Raw genomic sequence first — 26329 nt, 5'->3', positions numbered from 1 at the left:
CCCTTACTTCATTCAGAGCCCCAATCAATTCACCTCCTTCCATGTGAGGCAACGCTGCAGCTGCAAATCTCTTGTGGTTGTCTATTGTATCCGGTGCCCCCACTGAGGCCGCCTCTTCATTGGTGAAACTGCTTTGTTGAGCACCTCCGCTCCATCTGCCAAAAGCAGAGTTTCCCTGTGGCCAACCGTTTTAATTCCTTTCCCCATTCCTTTCTGACATCTCTGTCCACAGCCTCCTCTTTTGCCACAATGAGGCTACTCTCAGGGTGGAGGAGCAACATTTCATATTCCTTCCAGGTGATGGCACGATCATCTGATCAGATCCAATCTGATGGCTTGAACATCAAATTTTTCTTCTGGTAATAATATTTTCCCTTCTCCTTCCCTCTTCTTCCATTCCCCACTCTGACCTCTCACCTCTTCTCCTCTCCTGCTTATCACCTCCCCCTGGTGCCCCTCCTTCTTCTCATTCTCCTGTGGTTCACTCTCCTCTATCAGATTTCTTCTTCTCCAGCTCTTTACCTTTCCCACCCACCTACCTTCACCTATCACTTTCTAGCTAGTCCTCCTTCCCCTCCCGCTAACTTTATTGTTCTGACATTTCCCCTTCCTTTCCAGGCCTGAAGAAGGTTCTCAAACTAAAATGTCAACTGTTTATTCAGTTCCATAGATGCTGCCTGACCTGATGAGTTCCTCCAGCATTTTGTGTGTGTGTTGCTCTGGATTTTCAACATCTGAAGAATTTTGTGTTTATTCCTTAATGTGATTGCTGGTTCAGCCTGCCAATTGACATCATAGATGTCAGACATCATGGATATATTTGACCTGATGGTTAAAGCAGCAGGTGTCATTTAGGGAGTTACTCTTTATCTGAAACTACTTCTTGGTCAGGAGACCATGACAGTTCCTCACTGCTGACCACAGGATCACTAAGTGCCAGTTGTGCTTTTGTGGAACAGCAGCACTTTCGTTAGTCGTACAGTTAATACTTTACACGAATAAGTTTCAACACCCAGTATTTAAACTGACCTTACCAACAGCATCTTTTTGATTTTGAAACTCAACGCTATATCAAAAAAACTGGGAAGGTGTTGCACTCAATAGAAATGTGTTCAAGAGGGAGCCATGCACCTTGAGAACGACCTCCACTGTGCAGCAGAGAACAAGTGGCAGCTACAAAAGAAGAGACTGAGCAACCAAAAGATTCAACTACTAACTGCAGCTACCACTTACTCTTGCCCACACTAAACCAGAATATGTGGATCCCGAATAAGTCTCCACAGACAACTAAGGACCCTCCAAAAGACAGCCCCTTGGGAGAACAACATACCTGACTCAAATGATCACACAGAGAAAACAATTATCATCTCACTCCAGAAAACTGTTGGAACAAAATTATTATATGACAGATTATAGAAGCTTATGGATTTGCATATTTTAAATCTTATAGTTCTAGCAACAATACAATTAATCTGTTGCATCCAAAGTCAATTTATCTCTGCCAGAGTGCAGTAGCCAGTAATTCAGCTGTACCCAGAGCTTCCTTTTCTTTACATTCTGTTACTCTAGTTATAAAGTTATAACAACCTTCTAGTTATTACTTTACATAAGATAGGATGAACAGTTGATTATTTATGATAATTTTGCTCACAGTGATTGGAATGTTCTATGCCAGGAATGGAAAATTTAACCATTTCTGCCATCTGCGGCTGAGTTCCATTCATTTAGATAAAATATATTTTTTATTTCAATTGCAATATATTCCAGACCAGTTATTTTTGTCCCTTTTCCTCAATTAGGAAGAAAATCATTTTGGTGGCCCAATCAGCAGCAGGAGCAACACACAGGAAGGTTATTTGCAAGTTGGCAGCACTCGTTTAAAAGAAGAGCTTCGCGGGCGTTCAGTGTCATTCCAGCAGCACGATCAGCGGCAGGAGCAGCGCGCAGCGAGGAGGTCACGTGCAGGTCAACGACGCCGGTTTGAAAGGAGAACTTTGTGGGCATTTGTTGTTATTCTGGCAGCCCAATCAACTGAGGGAGCAGCGCAGAGAGGAGTAAATAAAAGTACAGAAGGGACAAGCGGAGTGCTCATTGCTGGGAGTGGGCCAGTGGTGAAAGTGGGAGTGTTATGCTTTGGCTCAAAGAAGAGTTCAGCTCTGAAGAGGTACTGGCTCTTGTCTGGGTAAGTTTCCGTTTTTTCTTATTATGTCAGGGGCACCTAGTGGCTGTTGCGTTGGAGTCCTGGGAGACCCAAATTCTCCCGGGGAACTACATCGGCGTGAAGTCCATCCAGCTGCAGCTTCTTGAAGACCGTGTTAGGGATCTGGAGCCAGCAGGTGGATGACCTTCAGCTTGTGCAGGAGAGTAAGGAGATTATCGATTGGAGTTAAAGGGAAGTAGCCATCCTTAAGTTGCAGAAGGCAGGTAGCTGGGTGACTTGTCAGGAGAAGAAATGGGACGGTGAATAGTCAGTTAGTGCAGAGCACCCCTATGGCCATTCCCCTCAATACCAAGTATACTGTATTGGATATTGTATTGGGGGATGACCTCCTGGAGGAATGCTACGGAGACCAGATTACTGGCAGTGAGCATGGGTCTGCGGTGCAGAAGGGAAAGTAGGAGAAGAGGGGGGCGGTCCTGATGCGGGACTCAATAGTCAGAAGAACAGAAAGATGATTCCTGTTGATATGAACGGGAGACCCGGATGGTATGTTGCCTCCCAGGTGCCAGGGTCAGGGATATCTCAGATCACGTCCACAGCACTTGGGAGGGGGAGGGAGAGCAGCCAGATGTCTTGGTACGTATTGTTATCAATAATATAGGAAAAGCAAAGGGGTCCTGAAGAGAGAATTTAGAGAGCTAGGCCAAAAGCTGAGAAGCAGGACCTGCAGGGAAGTAATTTCTGGATTGCTACCTGTGTCCCACGCCAGTGAGGATAGAAACAGGATGATGTGGCAGATTAATGTGTGGCTTATAAGCAGCGGGCAGTGTTTCAGGTTCTTGGATCATTGGGATTTCTTCTGGGGGAGGGATGACCTGTACAAAAGTGACGGGTTGCACCTGAACTCGAGGGGAACCAATATGCTTGTGGGCAGGTTTGTTCGAGCTGCTGGGGAGAGTTTAAACTAATTTGGTAGGGGGATTGGGAGTCAAAATGAAGGGACTCAGGACAGGACGGATGGTTAAAAAAAGCAAAGATAGCTTGCAGTCAGACTGTCAGGAAAGATAGACAGTTGAAAGGACAGAATTGCAGCCAGCAGGGTGAGTATCAGTATATTAGGGATGCAGAAACAAAAAGGATACCAAATGCAGTCTTCAAAAAGTTATATCTCAATGCACAGAATATAAGAAATTATCTTGTTGCACCATTACAGATTGGCGGGCCATCACTGAATCGTGGCTGAAGGATGGTTGTAGTGGGGAACTGAATATCCACGGTTACATGTTGTATTGGATGGATAGGAGGGTTTGCAGAGGAGTGGCAGTAAAAAATGGCATCAAATCAGTAGAAGGATGTTAAATCCTTGTGGGATGATTTAAGAAACCGCAAGGGTAAAATGACCCTGGTGGCAGTTATATGCAGGCCTCCCAACAGTAGCAGGGATGTGGTCCACAATTTACAACAGGAAATAGAAAAGCCATGTCAAAAGGACAACATTATGATAGTCATCAAAGATTTCAACATGCAGCTCCATTGGGAAAATCAGGTTGGAAATGGATCTCAAGAAAGTGAATGTTCAATGTCTGTGAGATGGCTTTTTAGAGCAGTCTGTCATTGAGCCTACTAGGGGATCAGCTATACTGAATGGGTGGTATGTAACGAACTGGAGGTGATTAGGGAACTTAAGGTAAAGGAACGCTTAGGAGACAGTGATCACAATATGATTGAGTTCAACTTGAAATTTCATAGGGAGAAGGTAAAGCCTGACATAGCACTATTTCAGTGAAGTAAAGGAAATTACAGTGGTATGACAGCAGAGTTGGCCAAAATAAATTGGAAGGAGATGCTGGCAGGGATGACAGCAGAGCAGCAATGGCTTGAGTTTCTGGGAAACATGAGGAAATTGCAGGATAGATGTATTTCAAAAACAAAGAAGTACTCAGATAGCAAAATAATACAACTATGGCTGACAAGGGAAGGCAAAGTTAATGTAAAAGCAAAAGAAAGGGCATACGACAAAGCCAAAATTAGCAGGAAGATAGAGGATTGGGAATCTTTTAAAACCTACAGAAAGCAACTAAAAGAATCATTAGGAGGGTAAAGGTGAACTATGAAAGCAAGCTAGCAAACAGTATCAAGGTGGATAGAAAAAGCTTTTTTAAGCATATATTTAAAAAAATCAAAGAAAGATGAGAGTAGATATAGGACCGCTAGAAAATGAGGCCAGAGAAATAATAATGGGGGACAAGGAGATGGCAGATGAACCAAATAAGTATTTTGCATCAGTCTTCATTGTGGAAGACTCTAGCAGTCTGCCAGGTGTTGAAGGGTGTGAGGGAAGAGAAGTGAATGCAGTTACTCTTATAAGGGAGAAGGTGCTCAAGAAGCTGAAAGACCTAAAGGGACATAAGTCACCTGGACCAGATGAACTGCACCCTAGGGTTCTGAAAGAGGTAGTGGTAGAGATTGTGGAGACATTGGTAATGATCTTTCAGAAATCATCAGACTCTGGTATGGTTCCAGAGGACTGGAAAATTACAAATGTCATCCTCTCTTTAAGAAAGGAAATTATAGACCAGTTAGCCTGACCTCAGCGGTTGAGAAGATGTTGGAGTCAATTGTTAAGGATGAGGTTTTGGAGAACTTGGTGACACAGGACAAGACAGGACGAAGTCAACATGGTTACTTTAAGGGAAAATCTTGCCAGACGAACTTGTTGGAATTCTTTGAAGAGATTACAAGTCAGATAGATAAAGGTGATGTAGTGGATGTTGTATATTTGGATTTTCAGAAGGTCTTTGACAGGGTGCTATGCATGAAGCTGTTTACCGAGTTAAGAGCCCATGGTGTTACAGGAAAGTTACTAGCATGGTTAGACTTTTGGCTGATTGGTAGGAGGCAGCGAGTGGGAATAAAAGGATCCTTTTCAGGTTGGCTGCCTGTGACCGGTGGCGTTCTGCAGGGGTCGGTGTTGGGACCACTTCTTTTTAAGCTGTATATCAATGATTTAGATAATGGAACAGGTGGCTTTGTTGCCAAGTTTGTAGGTGATACGAAGATTGGTGGAGGGGCAGGTAGTGTTAAGGAAACAGGAAGCCTACAGAAGGATTTAGACAGATTAGGAGAATGGGCAAGAAAGTGCCAAATGAAACACAATGTTGGAAAATACATGATCATGCACTTTGGTGGAAGAAATAAATGTGCAGACTATTTTCTAAATGGGGGGAAATCCAAAAATCTGCAATGCAAAGGGACTTGGGAATCCTTGTGCAGAACACCCTAAAGGCTAACTTGCAGGTGGTTAGGGAGGCAAATGCAATGTCAGCATTCATATCACGAGGTCTAGAATACAAGACCTGGGATGTGATGCTGAGGCTTTATAAGGCACTGGTAAGGACTCACCTTGAATATTATGAACGGTTTTGGGCTCCTCATCTCAGAAAAGCTGTGCTGGCATTGGAGAGAATCCAGAGGAAGTTCATAAGGATGATTCTAGGAATAAAAGTGTTATCATACAAGGAACATTTGATGGCTCTGGGTCTGTACTTGTTGGAAATTAGAAGGATGAGGAGGGATCTCATTGAAACCTTTCGAATGTTAAAAGGCCATGTTAGAGTAGGTATGGAAAGGATGTTTCCCATGGTCAGGGAGTCTAGGACAAGAGGGCACATCCTCAGGATAGAGAGGCATCCATTTGAAACAGATGCAGAGAAATTTCTTTAGTGTGAGGGTGGTGAATTTGTGGAATTTATTACCACAGGCAGCTGTGGAGGCCAGGTTGTTGGATGTATTTAAGACAGAGAATGATAGGTTCTTGATTGAACATGGCATCCGAGGTTATGTGGAGAATGCCATGGAGTAGGGCTGAGGAGGGGAAAAAAGGATCAGCCATGACTGAATGGTGGCGCAGCCTCGATAGGCCAAATGGTCTAATTCTGCTCCTGTTTCTAATGGACTTCTGAAGGCACTGATACTTTATTGGAGACTATTTCAGTGGGATGTATGACCTTGGAGAATGAGTACAGGAAATGCTTAGCATCTCGCCTGGCATCACAAATCAATTGTTTTCACCAAACACCAGACAACCCATTTCCAGGGGAAATTACTTCACTATCCCCTCTCATTTAGAAATTTGAGGACAATTATATTGAAATCTTTCCAAAAAACTGGACATCCTATTGGCTTGTTATGTGTCTCACCTGGTTCTATTTCCCACACTTACTTTAAATTCATCATTGCATTATTCCCACAACCTCTTTAAAATCAGCAACGCACCATTCCCCATTGCCATTTTAAAATCATCAGTATTCAGTTCCCATACTCCTTTTTAAATTCCTGGGTCCTTTTAAACTCTCTGGGGCCCTGTCTGCTCATGCCTGGAAACTCATCTGACTGTCCAGAAAATTTATTACACTGCCCAAATAGGTAACATCTAAGGAAACTAATTAAAAGTGCATTCAAGTGCTATTGAAGTAATATATTTATCCATAGTCTGGAAAGCTTGTTTGCCAGACTATGGATACATAACTCCGAGTAGTCCCAAGTCCCAAGGTTGCTGAATTATCAAGGTTTTACAGTACAACCATCCAAGTAAGTGTGTGCTAACTTGAGCAACACTCATGTTGAGCCCATTCCAATGCAAAATTCCTTGTGTAGCCCCCTGGTAAGCCTCAGGCTCGCTCAACTCGCTTTCGTCTAGGGGGAGCACCCTTCGGCCCCGCCAAACTGGGTAATCAAGTTTGTGTGGATGCTGTGTGATGTACCCCACACCACCAAATAACAGACAGTACACCATATGCGATTAAATGATTACCATTTATAGATATTACTGGAACTATGTAACTAATAGAGATAAAATATAAAAGGAAAGTAAAAGGTGCCAAACTTATCAAAGTTCAACCACTTCGTGCGCACAGTTGGAGCTCAATTAACGGGGTCCTCTTTCCACCATTCGATCCCCTCCGACCCCCTCGACCCGCCGCCTGGGACCAACCACGGTGGTCGACCAGATGCTCCACATGAGTCTGTCTTCGTCTCCTGTCCTCACCGAAGACCCTGGGCCTCGGACTCCCGCTCGGGGTCCTTCCGGTTGGCCAGCTTACAGCATCACGTCTCCTCTCTCTGTTCCCATCGTGCCTTCTGCACCAAAGCCCGCACAACACAATAGCTTACAGGCAAACAAGAAAGAATAACATCTATCCCAATTGGTTAGCAAATGAATACAATTCTCTTTATAACCCAAACAAGCTGCTAGAGAGAGAACTTTCTCGGCAGTTAACATAACAAAGAAGCTATTTTGATTAGCCTACGCGGTAACATAAAAAAAGAAACTCCTTACACTCTTTAATCAGCATTCTGCCCACCATAGTACTGATTTCTCCACCCGTAGCTCAGTGTGGCTGCACAATTCTTTAACCACAAGATACACAGCAGTAATTTGCCCCAAGTCCAAACACCCACCCAGAAAAATAAGGACAGCTGACACTTGGGAATGCCACCATCTACAAATCACAAAGTATATTGACTGAAGTACTGTATGCCAGCATTACTTTGTTCCCTAGCTATGTCAAAGTTCTGGTGATCCCAATCTAGCAGCACTTGGCACTGCAGTAATTCATTACCACCTGTCACTGAGACATGGGCTGGTAACCTGCCAACCACGTCCACGTTCCATGAAGTAATAACTAAAAATATAGCCAATCCACAAATCTTCCTGTGATGAACAGAATCAGACCTACTTCATCATTCATTAAGATTGTGGGTGATCTTTTTATCTCAGAACTACTATCCTGTACTAATCTCATATCACTTGATTACCTTAATATCCAAACTCTATCAAACAGAGTCTTGAATATGTCCAACATCTGTGTGCCTCCATTGTCTACATGGATCAAGAATTCCAAAGATTAACCACCCTCTGGGTTAAGAAATTTCTTCTCATCTCATTCTGTACACCTCAATCAAGGGAAACATCTATCCACTGAAGCCCTATAAGAACTCTGTGGGTTTCAAAAAAATCATCAGTCGTTCTTCTTAGCTCTAAAGAGAGCATACCTATCCTCCTCAATCTGTTCTCAGGGACAATGTAACTACCCCAGGAATCAGTCTGGTGAATCTTTGCTCCACTCTCTTTATTACAAACATTATTCCTCACGAATGATGTACAGGTCCTACAGACCAGACCTGTACACAATTTTCCAGGTGCAGTCTGACTAGGCAAGTCACTCAAATTCTCTTACAATAAAAGGCAGCATGCTGTTTGCCTTCCTGATTGATCCTCTATTTGCGTGTTAGTTTTTACCGTATCAGCATGAGGACACCCAGGCCTCTCTGACCAACAACATGACTGTGTGGCCAGGTTCTGCTCCAACTCCCTCCACCAGTTCACAGATGACACCAGCAATGGGGGGGGGGGTGGGGGAAGGGGGCAGATCTCAAATAACAAAGGCACAGGAACAAGGAGGAAATAGCTTAATGGCTTGGTGTCATGGCAACAACCTTTCCCTGAGTGTCAGCAAAATAAAAGTGCTAGTCATTGACTTTAGGAAGTGGAGTGCAGCACAGGCCCCTATCAATGTTGGTGAAGTGGAGATGGTTGAGGGCTTCAAGCTCTTGTGAATAAACACTACCAATGTCTTTTCCTGGTCCAACCACATAGACACTACAGTCAAGAAAGCACACCAGTGTCTCGACCTCTCCAGAAGGTTGAAGGAGTTCAGCATGTCCCTGTTGAACCTTGCTGACCTTTACAGCTCCCTTGTAATAAGCATCTACATTTGGTATGGCAACTACTCTGCCTAAGACTGCAAGAAACTGTGGAGTGCTGTGGACACTGCTCATTCCATCATGAAAACCAGCCTATCCTCAAGGATTTTTCCTGGATTTCCTGACGTATTGGGAAAACAGCCAAAGTAATCAGAGAGCTTTCCTATCCTAGATATTCTCCCTTTTCTTCCTTTCAATCAGGCAGAAGGTACAAAAGCTTGAAAATCAGGCACAAGGACATCTTCTATATAAGATTTTTGAACAGACTTTCTGTATGATGAAGGGGAGCTCTTGAACTTACAATCTACCATAGCCCTTGCTTCTTAATTGTCTGTCTGCACTGCATTTTCGTTGTAATTGTAACACTATATTCACATTCCTTTATTACTTTCCCTTGTTTTGAAATTATCTGTAAAGCAAAGTTTATTTCCGGTCACGTGATCACAATAAACAGATGTGTGGTGGCCAAAGTGAGGAGCGAGATAACCTGCGCCAGGTGTACAAGGTCAGGGAAGTAGCCAGTACAGAGGCAGGAGAGGCTAGAGGTGGGGAACGTGAGAGGATGTGCAGCCAGAGCTGGGAGGGGGAGCTGACGGGTACATTAGCAGTGGGTGTGGCAGTGCAAAGGGTTCGGAATGCGAGTCAGAGGAGTCTGACAATTGTCACAAGCAAGGGCTTGATACATGGCCAGTGCAGAGAGTCAGTAATGCAGACAGGTGCTGGGTATCTGGGGTGTCTCCACAACCCATGTTGAGGGTTAGGGATCTGGGCCACGTGCACAGCCAGGGTAAGGCAAGGTATTCAGAAAATGGGCCGGGTGTGGGTTAGAGTCAGGGAGCAGGAACAGGCTTAAGATGTGGATAGGCTTGGGAGCTGGTGGTTTGTGGCCAGATGAGAAACAAGGAGAAAGGACCACTGGTTGCTTCATCACCCAGCATGGAAGCTCCAATGCACAGGATCAAAAGAGACTACAGAGGGTTATAGAGTCAGCCAACTCCTCATTAATACCATGGTAGTGTAGTTCAGGAGCTTGAAGACACACACTCACAGCCTGCACCTCAGAGTCTTTCCATCATCTGCAATGCACATGTTAAGAAAGTATTGACATACCTTCTGTTTACAAAAATGATTGCGTCAACATAATCCAGGTCAAAATAACTGGCTTCTTTTCTTCCCTCCTCAATAGTCTTCCATCCACACTTGTGCACATTGCTAACAGCAGGCTTTATATTTACCTGAAGTCCTCCAACAGGACATTTAATGACAAGGAAGTCATGAGCAGCAGATGTGTGGGAACAACACAACCTGCGGAGTCCCCTCTGAGTTACTCACCATTGGACTTGGGAAATATTTGCTTTCCCACAACACCCACTTCCTGAAAAATGAACAATAAAGATCACGGCCTCCATAAGAATCATCATAGGAAATCACTGGGGGTATCCCGAAGGTTGGAAAGTTGAAGCCTGGCCCTTGGGGTTGATGCTGAGATCTCAGAGAAGGCTGGAGGACAGTGAAGGTTGTTAAGCTTTGCTGGGGGCAAAAGGACGTAAAAAGAAAACTACAGGTTTCCAAACTGGTATTGTGTTAGGAAATCCAGATTTTCCCAGAAACATCCCAGGAAAACCTGGTCTGATTCACCCCCAAGCCATCCAATGTTCCAAAAAGAACATTGTACAAGAAGTACCATGATCATGTCCAGGATTGTTATGAAAATTGCACATTCAAGGCAGTTAAATGTGATTACTCTACATTCACTCAATTGACTCAGGGTGGTCCTTCTGGCCAACACGATCTCGCCTTTTCAGGAAGATTTCAAATTTGCAAAGAAATACACTAGTCTCAAGTATGGACAGCAGCAAGTACATAGCGTATATGGCCATGCCAACTTATTTGAATTTTTCAGCCACTTGTAAGAGTCTCAACTTCAACGAGTGCCATAAGATGTCTTAAGGAGCTTAATGGAGGGAAAAACCAGCAACCTTAAATAAGAGATAATAGTTATCCATCAGAAGTTGCCTAACAGGTATGGCATCAGTCTGACTTGTTTCATTCAAACCACTACAAAGAGGCAAATAGTACTTCAGTATGACTATGACTTAACCTGAAATGCATGACATGGGTATCCTTCCTAAGTGAGGCATCATTGTATTTACTGCAATGCCAGCAGTTGCAACAACAGTGCAATAGGTTGCTACACTTTTCTCACAGCTATGCAGCAAAGCTTCAGCCGCTGCATTGCATTTAGCCTCGTAGGAACAACTATAGTGTTAGCATTTCTTTCCAAGTGAAAAACACACTAATGATTGCTTTTCACCAATTTCACTTGCTTTTAGGTAACCAGTCTAGAGCTAGCTCCACACATTATGATACTTTTTGAATTAAAAACAAGCAATATCCCATTTCTGAGCAAACATTTCAATGCAATGTGAGTGCCAATTTGCTGTGGTTTAAATTTCAAGAAATAATATCAAAGCAAAGAAATGTATTGGCAAATTTGAAAATTCAGTGATAAAGACATTGTATAATTGGATGACTTTCAAGTGAACTGGTGAAGTATGCTGGAATGAATCATGCAGTGAACTATGGTAATGAGACTTTTTGTAAAACAACAGTTTGCTTCTGGTGCTTTGGCTCTCAAGAATTTTTTTGGGACTCAGAACAGATATCATGTCCCCAAAATAGCATCTAAATAACTTCACTGTTAAACTACTAAGTGCATTTCTATCAATCAGTAACACCATTGCATTGTCAAAAATGATGTAGCCATTCCTCATCATCTAAGTTTAAGGCTCACTCAGTGCTTGGTCAATAGGTTTGTATGTACTTCAGTGTCTAGACAACCCTTTTCAGTTTATGATTTGTTGATACCCACTGCCTAAAATTCTGCTTTAAAAATTTACCAGTACAACTGATTTGAAAGTTAAGAATTGAACTAATAAAATAAATTAAATTTTCTAAACTGACTTAACCAACTTTGGGTAATTATTCAAAATTATATTCGCTGCAGTCTTGACATTTATTTCAAACAATTGCTACATTCAGGTGCCTTGAAGTATACCATTCTACAAAATTATTAGTTATGACAATTTTTGAAAAAATGTGCTTTTATAGTAGTCTTTTGTTGTTGTGAGTATTTCAACTGATGAGTTCAGAAAGATTATTTGTTATACTACTGACCTGGTTTTCAATGATTAATATTGCAAATGAGGTTGAAGAAATGGCTCTTAAATGATCTGGTGGTCAAAGGAACCCCATGAGATAACACTACACCATATGGGTGAAAGGAGCAAGGTTTTAGAGATTAAATAGGATTTGAATTGGCACTGAATTCCCCTTGCCTGTTAGCTCCACTGGGGTGCAGTTAGTTCTGTGAAAAGCTATTGGTTGTATCTGCTAAACTGTATCCCAGCAAGATTAATCACCTTCATGACAGAAGTGGAAATTGGAAAAAAATGAACTATACATTGAATTGCAATATTTTCATTGCTGTCTTCTACTTTGCTGAGATGCTTTCATAACTTGCACTTCAACCATGCAGTGCACAATCAATAAGTCAGTTAAAAAAATATTTTTAACCATCTGCATGGGAATTGTGCAAGACTTACTGTATTTCCCCATTACTCTCAAGTTCCAAACAAAAATAGAGGTTAATTTTATCTGACCCTGTGTATAATTTTAGAGAATGCTTACACATTATTATGCTAAATGGAGTATTCTGTACTACACTTACAAGTCACTAGATATGTTCCATAGGTTTTAAAAATAACCTCATTTATGTATTCAATACACAAAGGAAACTTCAGGTGATTAATTTCGACACTAACTCTTGACAACATCAACTATGAGGTGATAGGATTTCAAATGCATCTTTCTATCTATTACTTTTATTCTAAAAGAAAGCTTATTGAATGTGTACAGGACTAAGTAAACTATTTAAAAATTGTGAAAACCATTGTCATTGAAATTATCCCTTTTCAGTTTTCATCCTTTGACAGAGATTCCATTTTCCACATTGGACATCATTTGAAAACATGTAGCTTTTGGTCATAGCTTCACCTTCCCACCCGATATAATTACTAAGATCAGCAGTTTCTCCTTCATTTATCTATTGCTGGAAACCTCACTCATACTCTTGTAATTGCAAACTCAGCAATTTCGATGCCATCATGGCCAGCCTCCCAATTTACTCATTCTATATTCAGCTTACATTTCAAAACCCACAATCATCCATCACTTCTGTGCTTGCTGATGTATGTTAGCCCTCAGACCACTGATGCCTCAATTTTGAAACTTTCAAGAATTGTGATGTTCAACTCCCTGCAAGTCATAGTCATACTTTATTGATCCCGGGGGAAATTGGTTTTTGTTACAGTTGCACCATAAATAATAGTAATAAAACCATAAATAGTTAAATAGTAATATGTAAATTATGCCAGGAAATAAGTCCAGGACCAGCCTATTGGCTCAGGGTGTCTGACCCTCCAAGAGACGAGTTGTAAAGTTTGAGGGCCACAGGCAGGAATGACTTCCTATGACGCTCTGTGTTACATCTCGGTGGAATGAGTCTCTGGCTGAATGTACTCCTGTGCCCACCCAGTACATTATGTAGTGGATGGGAGACATTGTCCAAGATGGCATGCAACTTGGACAGCATCCTCTTTTCAGACACCACCGTGAGAGAGTCCAGTTCCATCCCCACAACATCACTGGTCTTACGAATGAGTTTGTTGATTCTATTGGTGTCTGCTATCCTCAGCCTGCTGCCCCAGCACACAACAGCAAACATGATCGCACTGGCCACCACAGACTCATAGAGCATCCTCAGCATCATCCAGCAGATGTTAAAGGACCTCAGTCTCCTCAGGAAATAGAGATGGCTCTGACCCTTCTTGTAGACAGCCTCAGTGTTCTTTGACCAGTCCAGTTTATTGTCAATTCGTATCCCCAGGTATTTGTAATCCTCCACCATGTCCACACTGACCCCCTGGATGGAAACAGGGGTCACCGGTACCTTAGCTCTCCTCAGGTCTACCACCAGCTCCTTAGTCTTTTTCACATTAAGCTGCAGATAATTCTGCTCACACCATGTGACAAAGTTTCCTACCGTAGCCCTGTACTCAGCCTCCCCATCTCTGTAGCCCAGCCCTATAACTCTCTAGTTTTCTAGCTCTAGGCGCTATCTCTTCTCTATTATCAGAAGTCCCAAACTCTGAAGTTCTGTTTTTCCTCATTCCTGATATTTTATTTCTCCTCCTCCATCAAGAAGCTCTTTAAAACCTCCCACTCTGAAAATATTTTTGTTCAACTATACTCCTAGGATTCTTGGGTTATTTTGCTGCTCGCTGCTGTGATGGTTCTGATTGTTGGTGTTAAAATTTTATTTACATATTAAGAATGAAGAAAGATTAATTTTCCTCACTTGCTACAGAGCTCCTATTAAAGTTCCATTTGCTGTTGATTTGCGTACATCTGTTTATATTCAGCAATGAAGTTTTTAAGGCAATTGTGATAAATATTTCTCATAATGCTTCCACTCATTGAATAAATTAAGTGAGAGTAAACCTCAGTCAGCACAGTGCTGACTCATAGCTCCAGTGAACAGTGAACAGGATTCAGTCTTGATCTCCAGCACTGTTTGTGAGCTGCTTACACACTCCTTCAGACCATATTGATTTCCTTTGGGCACACCGATTCGCTTCCGCATCTCAAACACTTGTGGATCTGCAGGCTAAATGTTCCCTGTAAAATACCCTATTATGTAGGTGTGAAATAGAATGTGTGTGTGTGTGGGGGGGGGGGCGGGGTGGACTTGATGGGAGTGTGAACAGAGTAAATTATTAAATTGTGTTGGAATTAGTGTGAAAATAGGTCCTGATGGCTGATATGGACTCACATAGCTTAAGTGTCTCTGCTGTTGTTGCATCTTTTTAGGAGTCTCAATGAACTGATATTTTGGTAAACCAAAGGGGTTACTCAGCTGCAAAGCATCTTTTCTTGAGCAAATAGTGGCATGGTTCAACGTCTGATCGAATTTAATGGTCAGGTATGGACCAATAAATAGACTGGCAGCAATGAATATTGAGCACTGATTATCCAGATGTATTGAGCACTGATTATCCAGATGTAGACAGAAACAGTTGAGGAATTGTAATGCAATTGTGTAGGAAGTGATGAAGCCATTGTTGCAATATTACAGTGGGAGGCTTAAAATTATTCAGTTTACAGCAGAGTTTTTTGAAATATAAAGCCAATACTAATAAATCAGTAATTAGTCATTTTCAGGTTTTACTTAGGTTCAAAAATGGGTTGATAAATTTTGATCTGGAAGAGAATTTAGCTGTTTTTTGCACCTCAACCAATTTCTTCCTTATAAAGTCTTCTCAGGTTTCCAGCCAGGTACAGGTATCAATTTTAACTGATGTTTTGATGACAAACTCTGCCAACTTCATCAAGGATGATGCCTGGGTGTGTCTAGTCTGATGGCATTTATACCCTGTCATCCATCCCTCCTGATTGGTTAGTCCTCATCCATCAGGTTTCCACTGTCCCATCTTGTTGACAATCGAATTCCAGTTCTTACTTAGACTGAGACCACCTTCTTTATTAGAATTCTTTTCCTCTAGTTTTAGTTCAAAGGCTTCCTTCACCAGGCGGTCCAAAAGCCATTGGCGTGGTACAGTAGTTTAGTGCCAAAGACAATCCTATGGCCATTGCGGATGCAATGTTCTGCTACCGCCGATTTCTCTGGGTAACCCAAATGAATACATCTTCTGTGCTCCTTGATGCGGGTTTCTACCATGCATCCCGTCTGGTTGATATACACTGCTCTGCATTCTCAGGGAATACTGTAAATGCCAGCCGTCCTGAGTCCCAGGTCATCTTTGACCCACATAAGCTGTGATTTGAGCTTCCTTACAGGTTTGAGGATTGTATTAACCCAGTATTTCTTCAGGATCTTTGCAATCCTTCCACAAACCATGGAATATAGGGAAGATAGGCGGTAGCAACGGGTTCTTCCTCGTTGCTAGGTTTCCTGGTTTTTCAGCCGGCCCTTTCAAGGGTCCGACTGATTTCCTTCACTTTGTAGCCATTCTGTAGGAGCGCCGTGCATAATCGTCTTATTTCCTCGTGTCATTGAAATAGTTTTCATATGGTTAATCAATGTAGAAAGAACCGCTCTACATTGGGATGGAGGGCAGCCATTCTTCCCCATCTCCATCATAAATTGAATGCTTGAATGTATATTGTTCAGATGCTCATGAACAGTTGAAGTGCCTGGAGTCCATGAGGCCACACTATGAAGGTGTCATCAACGTATCTGAAGCAGCATTTGGGGGCATAAGGGTGATGAACTCAGAGTCTTCTCCTCAAAGTCCTCCATGTAGAAATTAGCAATAGCCAGTGACAAGGGTGATCCCACGGCCACACCATCCATTGGTTCATAGTAGTTCCCCTTACTGAGGAAGCACATTGATATAAGAATGGGTTCAAAAAGGTCACTGGTACTCTTACCAAACCTTGACCATAGGAGGACCAAACTGTCCTTAACAATAACTCAATACCTTAACAATACCTGTCCTTATACCTCAACAATAACAGGCACCATCATGCCTCCCAAATGTGGAGAGGTTCTTCCTACTTTGATTAACTGTACAAAAAAGTATTTCAGGCCCAGAGTGTCTCCATAATAATACCACAGAACTAGACATGCCCAGGCATCATCCCTGATGAAGATGGCAGATTTTGTCATTGAAACATTGGTTAAAATCAATACCTGAACACAGCTGGAAGCCTGAAAACAGTTTATTTGTCATATATGTTGGGAAAGCACTAGATCCTTTTCCAATTCCTTCCTTATTTGTTTATATTGGTAAATTTTGTATACTTTGCTACACAACTTCAATCCCTTCAATCCAACTTTACAAACTTTTACTAATATCACTGAAGTGATCTACAAATATTTTAAGTGATAGTGATGGCTGTGATCTCAAACAATCTGGAGCAGTGATTTTATTGTTATTACAGAACTATCTCCGTTATAAAACCAATTCCATAATCAACACTTGGCTGGAAGTATAAAGTGATTGGCTAGCAGAACAAGCTCTTATAAAACTCTACAAGTCTAATTGGAATGGCCTGGCTTTATTAATGAAGGAGCAGTACTTTCTATAATAAAAATAATAACTTTAAAACTGCAAAAGAATATTGGAATTATGCAACATTCACGTCTTCTCTTGATTATCAGAGCTCAAGCTTGCTGGTGTCAAGTAGATCAGCAAACACGCAAGTTGTGACAATTTGCAAATTCCATTTTTGCAAACCTCCAGGCATAGCATAAAAATAGAAGCACAGATTTTAGGGATGTGTTCTAATTCAGAAATAGGGGCATTCAGATCAAACAAAATCACAATATCTCAATGCACACATAATGAAATTGGAGATAATCACCAGAGGTTTACTAGGAAAACGTGTTCAATTTCTTGCAGGATCTCCAGCTCCCTGAAGACATTTCGGACCTCGTCTCTCTCTATGCATTGCTGTTTATTCATGTACTTCATAGCATACATTTTCTCTGTGTCCCGCTTTTGTACGATGCACACCTGGAAGGCAGTAAAATAAGAAAATAGGTCACCTCTGAAGGAAAATTATAATTTTTTAAGAAATAACAAAGTTCTTTCAAACAAAGTGATAAACATTTTCTATCTACAGCAGTTTCCAAGACCTGCATGCCAATTTGTTAGTGCTATCTCGCTGGATATACCTCACCCTGCTGGCACTGGACAAACATTTGGCAGTTCTGGAAATGATAAGGATGCTGTTTTCCACTGTTTCAATCCAGGTCCTCAGTGTTTGATCACATGACTGGTGTCAGCTAAATGCTTACCAGACAGAATATAGGCCAAAAATATCAGCTACCAGTGCATCTCCAATGGAGAAAAACTAATTTAAGACTGTATTGGTTAAGACACAGAATACAAGACTATCTGCTCCATGAATGATCGTACTCTTAAATTCCACTGTACATTAATTTGGCACATCATATTTGTGACCTTTCAACCTTTATAGAAATAATGTTTAATCTTGAGCATACACTCAGGCATGCAGAATTTATAGTGCCCTGTCAGACACCCAGCACCAAGTTTTCCGCAGACAGCCTTGCTTTAAATAATCCTGTAATTGTTCGGTAAAGGTAAGAACATTACAAAAATATGACTGGGGATTATGAGAAGAGATAGATGACCTTTGAATTCATAACAAATTGATTAGGAGCCATTAGGCTCTGGCTGGTGAGTTGCTGTTACAACTATTATTTTCCACTTTTGCATTAATTTTGATTAATAATATCATAGCAGGCTGCCAGCTTGTCATTTTTATAGTTTGCAACTGGTGACTGATCAGCACACAGAGACCTAAAATAAAAGCACCGTATGAATATGAATACACAATTACACAGTGCTCCTGGACTTTCTCCAAATCCCTCAGTCACAGTTGTCTTGGCATTTAACTGCAGATAGATATTGCTGCCTTAGAGTTGCACCATGGTGACTGTTAGTGTTTAATTAAAATGCTTAATTAATGGAATACAATTTAAATGCTAATATTAATACGAAGCCTCAAATTTTAGATCCTGGAAAACTTGAATACCAAATAGGTAGCTTCTATTTTGTTATTTATCATTTTTTCAAAAAGATGAATTAATTAAATGTCAATTTTATGCTATATTAATTTAGACAACAGGGTGGATTTGCATTAGCAGTTGATTGGATGAAGCAGAAGGAATTTGCCTGTCTCTGTCAACTGTGAGACTCCAATAAAATTAGTCCAAGCAAAAATGTGAAGGCTTTATTAAAGGTCAGAACCCTCTGAGAAAGATGACTGGATTGCAATTTAAAGATGTAAATGTTAAATATTATTTTTAAAACACCAAAAATACTTAAAAATATTAAATACATCATAAATAATTTTTAAAGTTGTACTTAACTTTTGTTCCTTGAGGCCTTACAACTCTATTTATGTCAACCTTTTCAAACTCAAAGTCCCAAAGGGTTTGACAGAGTAGATGTTGATTTGTTCTCATGAGTGAGGGAGTAGAAAACAAGTCTGCAAAATAATGGACTAGTCATTCATAACTGAGGTGCACAGAAATTTTTTCTCTCTTGCGACTGTAAATTTCTGGAATTCAGGACCCTGAATATGGTGGAGGCTTAATTATTAGGTATATATATTTTGCATAGTAGGGGAATTAAAGGTTATGGGGAAAAGGCAGGTAGGTGGAGATGAGTCCATGGCCAGATCAGCCATGATTTTATCGAATGGTGGAGCAGGCTCAACGGGCCAGATGGCCGACTCCTGCTCCTACTTCTTATGTTCTTATGTTATATAAATAGATAAATATTTGAAATATTAAGGAACTGAGGATTTTGGGGAACTGGCAGAGAAGAGAAGTTGAAGAAAATGTAGATCAGACATGATCGTATTGAATGGCAAGGCAGGCTCAAGGGGCATGGTGATCTTCTCCCTGCTCCTGCTTCCTTGAGTTCTTCTGCTCAAAGAGCTCACAAGTCCTGTAACAGAACTAACCCTCTAAATAGAGGTGAACCTCCATCATTTGACTCCATGCAAGTTCAGAACTTCTTTGTTCACAGGTGTGTTCCAAAACTAACCATAAACTCTGTAGACAAATGGCATTTCCATTAAAGAACTGCATGTACAATCCAGTGCCTGCCTTCTGTAGCAGCAACCTGAACACAAGGAATAACTGATGAAGATACATTAACAAGTCCACTTTTGACTTATAAATGCTAAAACACATTGACTGATATTTTGAACACAAACAAGGGAAAATCTGAAGGTGCTGGAAATCCAAGCAACACATACAAAATGCCGGAGGAACTCAGCCGGCCAGGCAGCACCTATGGAAAAAAAGTTCCGTCAACTTTTCAGGCCAAAACCCTTCAGCAGAACTGGAGAAAAAAAAAACTGAGGAGTAGATTTGAAAGGGGAGGAGGGTAGAGAGAAATATTAGGTGATAGGTGAAACCTGGAGGGGGAAGGGATGAAGTAAGGAGCTGGGAAATTGATTGGTGAAACAGACAGAAAGCCATGGAAGAAAGGAAAAATGGGGAGGAGCACCAGAGGGAGGTGATGGGCAGGCAAGGGGATAAGGTGAGGGAGGGAAGAGGGGATGGGAAATGGTGAAGGAAGGGGGTTGGGGGGCATTCCCTTGGGGAGGTACGAGTGGACAAGGGAGTTGCATAGGGAATGATCACTGTGGAAAGCAGAAAGTGGAGGGGAGGGAAAGTAGAGATTGGTGGTGGGATCCCATTGGAGGTGGCGGAAGTTTTGGAGAATTTACGCAGGGATCGTTTACTATGTGACCCCCTTGTCTACTTGTCACTCCCCACTGATCTATTTATCCTTGCAAGCAGAACAAGTGCTAAACCCGTCCCTACACCTCCTCCCTCACTATATGTAGGGCCCTAAGTAATCCTTCCAGGTGAGACGACACTTCACCTGTGAGTCTGTTGGGGTCATTTACTGTGTTCGGTGCTCCTATTGTGGCCTCTTATATATCGGTGAGCTCCTATGTAGATTGGGAGACTGCTTTGCCAAGTACCAACGCTCCGTCTGCCAGAGTAAGCAAGATCTCACAGGGGCTGCCCATTTTAATTCCACTTCCCATTCCCATTCTGATATGTCCATCTGTGGCCTCCTCCACTGTCGTGGTGAGGCCACATTTAGGTTGAAGGAACAGCCACTTGTATTCCGTTTGGGTAGCATCCAACCTGATGGCATGAACATTGATTTCTCAAACTTCCTGTAATGAACCCCCTCTTTCACCTTTTCCCTCCCTCACCTCATCTCCTTGTCTGCCCATCGCATCCCTCTGGTGCTCCTTCCCCCCTTTTTCTTTCTTCTATGGCCTTCTCACCAGTTTCATCAATCAACTTCCCAGCTCCTTTCTTCATCCCTCCCCCTCCAGATTGTTATTTTGAAGTAAAGTTTACTGTCTTATGCAAGGAGGATAGTACAAAATACTGGGGACAGTATTTTAAACAGCCGTGATGGTCCTAGGATCAGATATATTCAACAGGTGCCAAGTCATCCTCATTGCTACCATCACTTATTGTCAGTGCTCCAAGAACCCTCATTCATCCCTCTGCAGTCTTTTCACAAATTACAAGAATAATTAAGTGCAACAATGGCAAATATTTCAGTAATTATACCATTCCTGAAATATAATAATTTGGATAATTATGGTTTAATGATAATTTGCTAATATCCTGATGAAGGATCTCAGCCTGAAACATCGACTGTTTATTCCCCTCCATAGATGCTTCCTGTTCCTCTCAGCATTTTGTGTGTGTTGCTCTGGACTTCCAGCATCTGCAGAGACTCTCGCATTTATAACTGGGACATTGATGGTGATTCCCGAAATCAGCTCTTTCTATTGAGAGCATTGCAACAACCTGCTGAGTATGTATTCATCCATTTTGAATAAAAATGGAATATGCTAGAACTGCAAACATTTCAATGACATCAGCGCCGGACCCGGGAATGGAGGTTCCCAGGTTCAAAATCAGTTGAGTCCGCTCCCGAGTATGCTTTCCATCCGTGTTGGGTTGAGTGTTGAGATTGCAACTCGACCTCGTAAAATAAAAGGGAAAAATACTACGAAGATGTCTGTGTGAGGAGTGGTGCGTCACACAGTCTCTCTCTCGCTCCGCGCCTTGTAAAAAAGCCATGAAAAAGATATAATCACGGACACACGCACAGACTCGCACACACACGCCAAAAAAAAACTGCAAACATTTAGAGAGAGTGGGTGCTGAGATAGAAGGGGTGATTGAGATAGACAGAGTAAGTTCTTCTTTTGGGATAATGACCTTTCAGCAGAAGGGCAAAATCTGAATATAAATACTTAATTGGGCCTTACACAGCAACAGAAGAGCCATTGGATACTTTGAAATCCATAGACTCAGGAGTTACATATCTGAGGAAAATGCAAGGATCTACAAGATCCAACATTGAAGACACTGGTAAAAATGTTCAAGAATTGCATGCGACTGAATTGGAATTGGGTCAGTCACTAAATAGGCACATGTTGCATACATTTTCCCCTAAAGAATTACAGAATTCTGCCACAGAATCCCTATAATAAATTCCAAAAATCGTGAAACAACTTGTATTGAAAAGCGTTTGATTTATACAGTCACCATGAACAATACTGCCTCCAATTAATTCCACAACAGTGATTTCATTTTTAATTACAAGTTACTCAAATGTTTCGCTCTTTGCCTTGCTATTATGTGCATGATTTACATCATGCAGAATAGATTGCTGCACAGTGACCTGGCCTACAGGGATTTTTCCTGGCTTGCATTTTCTGCACCACTAAGACCTCGGCAAAGATACAGTTAACACCCATGGTGACGTTCTGCATTCATAGGCCTATTTTCCTTATTCTTACAACCTATAACTCTTTCATGTTAATAAATGTGTAATAAACCCAAATGTGCAAGTAATCTGCTTTGCCATTTTAATCCGCAACATTTAGATATCACACAGCCACATGGGCTTTCTAGAGTTTTTGAGAAAAAGTTATAACTTCAGCTTTCAGAACTCATCTGCCACAGAATCGAGAGAATACAATGGTGTATGTAGACAGAGCGTGGCAGCCTTACATACCCTGTAAATGGGAATTTGTTTGAGAATCCCATGTATGTTGTGAAATACTAAAATTAAATTCGGCTTCTGATCATTCTCCAACAGGAAATAATAAAATTTATTCAACATAGTTTAATAGACTTTGGTAAGATAGCACTGGTCAATATTTATTGTTTGTGCAATTCTTTCCAGTAATGGATAATCCAGATAAACATAATCTTTTTATTTTAACAGTTCTGACCTTAAACTATCTTTCCCTTTTAATGATCTGCCTTATTCCCAGTTGGTTCCTATAGTTGTCATAGGTGGGGAGGAGGAGATGGGATAAGCTCCCTTTACCTATCAAATGCTCCCAATGACGTGAATCTCGAATAGCTTCTGACGACCAGGTCCAGTTCCTGGCCTTCACATGTGGCTTAGTTACAAAGCCCGGCAGAATCATTTCTACTGATGGGATACAGAGCAAAAGCAGGCTAATGGCACCTTAAAACCAGTTGCTTTGGGCAGATGTGGCTCATTAGCTGTGGTTGGCAGGTCATCCAGCAGAAGGAAAACTTTGATCTCAAACCTCCATTGGCTTACAGGGAAGCCATAATGGGGAAGACTTTGGGAGAAATCCCCAAGGAAAGCTTCAGAGCTGGTGTCCCTAAGGCAGTGTTAAGTTGAGTTTAACACTGACTGGCGACTTCTGTGGCACTGCTGGTGCCAAACTGAATCAGTCTCGGCCATTCCTTTGGGTTCATCAGCTGCATGGAGAAGAGGAGCCTGCTGCATGGGCAACAGCTTGCTCTCCATATCGTACTCCCCTGGCTTGCATATAGACTTCGACGCAGTCAGCTATGACGCCAGATCCGTGGTTGACCCTGACCACTTGAGGGCTTTATGGTCTTTTCACTCAATTCCTCCAATAGAATTTCGATCTTTCTTCTAGTGACTGTCACAGACTTGCATTGCAGCCTCTTATAACACAGTTCATCCAGATCAAGGATTTTCTTCCACTCATTTCTAGGTACTGAGGTGGCTAAACATCAATGTGACAGCTGAAGTATCTTTCACAGATGGAGCAAGTGGTGGTTGAAGTGGTAGCCACTTACACAGGAATTCTGAAGGCTCCTGATGCACGGTATTAAGGCTCTCAATACCATCTACCACTTTGAGCTGTCAGTGACAAAGATTGGCAGGTGACAGTGGGAGACTGCATTTATTCAAAGTTGTTTCAGACACATCTTTGAAATCTTTTTTTGTATCTACTCTAATGGAAACAGACAACGATGAGATGACACCCCAGTGTCCCACCACCCCATCCCCCGGGCCACAGACAGATACCGATTCGCGGAGAATGCAGTGGTAGCCGGGAGGCACACAGCACATCTTTAAGAAAAAAGCCGAAATAAACATGCTAATTAATTAGGTGCCACCCGACACGTAAATGTTGGCCCAGATCAGAGGCGATGCATAAAGACAGCTTTTGCCACTTGGCTTTCATAAATCAAAGTATTGAGTACAGGAGATGGAATATTTTGTTGAAATTGTATCAAATGTTAGTGAGACATAATTTGGAGTATTATGTGCTGTTCTGGTCACTTACCTATGTGAAAAATATCACTAAGATTGAAGGAGTAAAGAGAAAAATGTTGCCAGGATCTGTGGAACTGAGTTACAGGGAATGCTGAATAAGAATCTAGTGCTTTCCCGTTGTATATAATGAATAAAATCTTCTCAAGCTTCCAGCCGGGTACAGGTATTGGTTATAATCAGTACTTGCACCCAGCTGGAAGCCCGAGAAGTGTTTATTCAATGGTTGAATAGTTTATGACTTTAGTCCCTGGAGCATAGGAGAACGAGGGGAGATTTGATAGAGGTTTACAAAATTATGAGGGGTATAGATAGGGTAAATGCAAACAGGCTTTTTCCAGTGAGGTTAGGTGAGACGGGCGGTCATTGGTTAAGTGTGAAAGGTGAAATATTTAAGGAGAACCTGAGGGGGAACTTCTCCACTCAGAGGGTAGTGTTAGTGTGGAATGAGCTGCCAGAGAAAGTAGTTGATGTAGGTTTGATTTCAATAGATAAGAGAAATTTTGGTAAGTACAGGAAAGGGATGGGTATGCAGGAGTGGGTCAATAGGACTTGACAGAAAAACAGTTTGATGTGATCAAGATGGGCTGCAGAGCCTGCTTCTGGGCTGCAGTGCACTATAATTCTCTAAGCCGACACTGTCCTACTTTTCTTATTGTAAATATTCTCTTAACCATATTAATATTCTTCCTGCAGTAAGCAAAGTAACATTGTATAAAGTATTCTAGATATTGCCTCACCAAAGCTTCCCTACTTTTGCATTCATCCTCTCACAATAACTTGGAACATCCTATGAACTTTTCAATGTAGTAGCTACATATTTACCCAAATCACACGTAATGAAACCCAGATTCCTTTGCATCTCAGAACATTGCAACGTCAGTATTTATTTAGACAACATATTTTTACTTTGTCCTCCAAAATGAAAAACTGCATTTTCCACGTTTCAAAATTGCAAATCTCTTCCCACTCATTTAACTTATCTATATCCCCCTTTCTTTATAACCTCTTTAGAACGTACTTCCTTGCTTTTCTTCATGTTGACAACAAATTCAACAAGATACCTTCCATATCTTCATCCAAGCTATTTATGTAAATTGTAAAACGTTGGAGCACTGATCCCTGTGGCATACCACATCCTCTTTACCCACTGTCACCCGTCTCTAGTAGTTTACAAAAAAATGCACTGTACGCAATACAACTTCAGCAAATAAATTGACCCATGTTATCCAACAATCTTACTTGTTATTTTCCATAACGTATTGTCCTTTTAGCATTGGCCACATATCTGTTTGCTCCATCTACAAATAATGCTCTTGTCTTGCCTTATGGCTTTTTTCAAATTGGCAATTTTATTCTTCATCTCCTTCCACTTCCTTACAGCAGTTGGTCCTGACTTCAGATTATCTGTTAGGTTTTTTTTTGCGCCTTTTACCTCCTGAAAAAGCTTTGCTTATTTTCAGTTCCCATTTTTCAAGAATCCTTAGAGCATAGCAACTGAAAAATTCTTTCAGAGTCCATTTTTGGGTTATTTCTCAAAAGTGTGAAGCATTTTTGCTGCTAGATTTGCAGAAGTTATCCTTTATCCTATTTAAATTATTTATTAGCTGCATAATAAAGACATTATGGAATTGTTAGACTTGCTTTAAGATTACCTATTTTACCTGATCCCCATCATAGAATTAGCAAATTGTATACAGCTACCTTCCTAATTTCTACTTGTTAAAATCCTGAAGAAAAGGTATTTATTTTTCACCAAAGTTTCCCTGCTTATATAACGAATGCTTAGTTAATGGCCTCACCATTTAGTTAATGGAAGCAAAAATACCCTTTCAACTTGCCCACTTGAATAGAAAAAGACGGGAGGAGAAGATGGTGGCGCAACGCAGCATACACAGCTCTCCAGTGAAATGATATCGTATTTGTAAGTAGGATGCCGTGCACAATTCTGATTTGATGGAGACAGACATGAGAAGCAGAGGAACATCTGGAGAAAACTTCTGAAATGCTCGGTTCGCTGCCGCTGCTACTGTGCGATCGAGAATCTCCAGAGGGAAGGCCCCAAAATCCCCGACTTTGCCTGCTGCTGGCGACCGAGGCTGGGGTCAAGGCGTTCAGCAGAGATGGTGCTCGGTACTTGGTGCCGGAATGCTGATCGGAG

The 26329-nt window shown here is 41.6% G+C and overlaps 1 protein-coding gene across 3 annotated transcripts in view; it reads right to left on the bottom strand.

Annotated features, from left to right (window-relative positions):
- Positions 1-26329, bottom strand: part of LOC134358999 (serine/threonine-protein kinase 32C) — a 269000-nt gene that overhangs the window by 66056 nt on the left and 176615 nt on the right. For all 3 annotated transcript variants that reach the window (XM_063071768.1, XM_063071769.1, XM_063071770.1), the window contains exon 3: positions 17375-17526. In XM_063071768.1, coding sequence (XP_062927838.1) covers positions 17375-17526 — 152 coding nt within the window. The remainder of the gene's footprint in view (positions 1-17374; positions 17527-26329) is intronic.

The sequence above is a fragment of the Mobula hypostoma genome, chromosome 19, assembly GCF_963921235.1.
Source record: "Mobula hypostoma chromosome 19, sMobHyp1.1, whole genome shotgun sequence".
Lineage (NCBI taxonomy): Eukaryota > Metazoa > Chordata > Chondrichthyes > Myliobatiformes > Myliobatidae > Mobula > Mobula hypostoma.
This window is presented reverse-complemented; position numbering and strand designations above follow the sequence as displayed.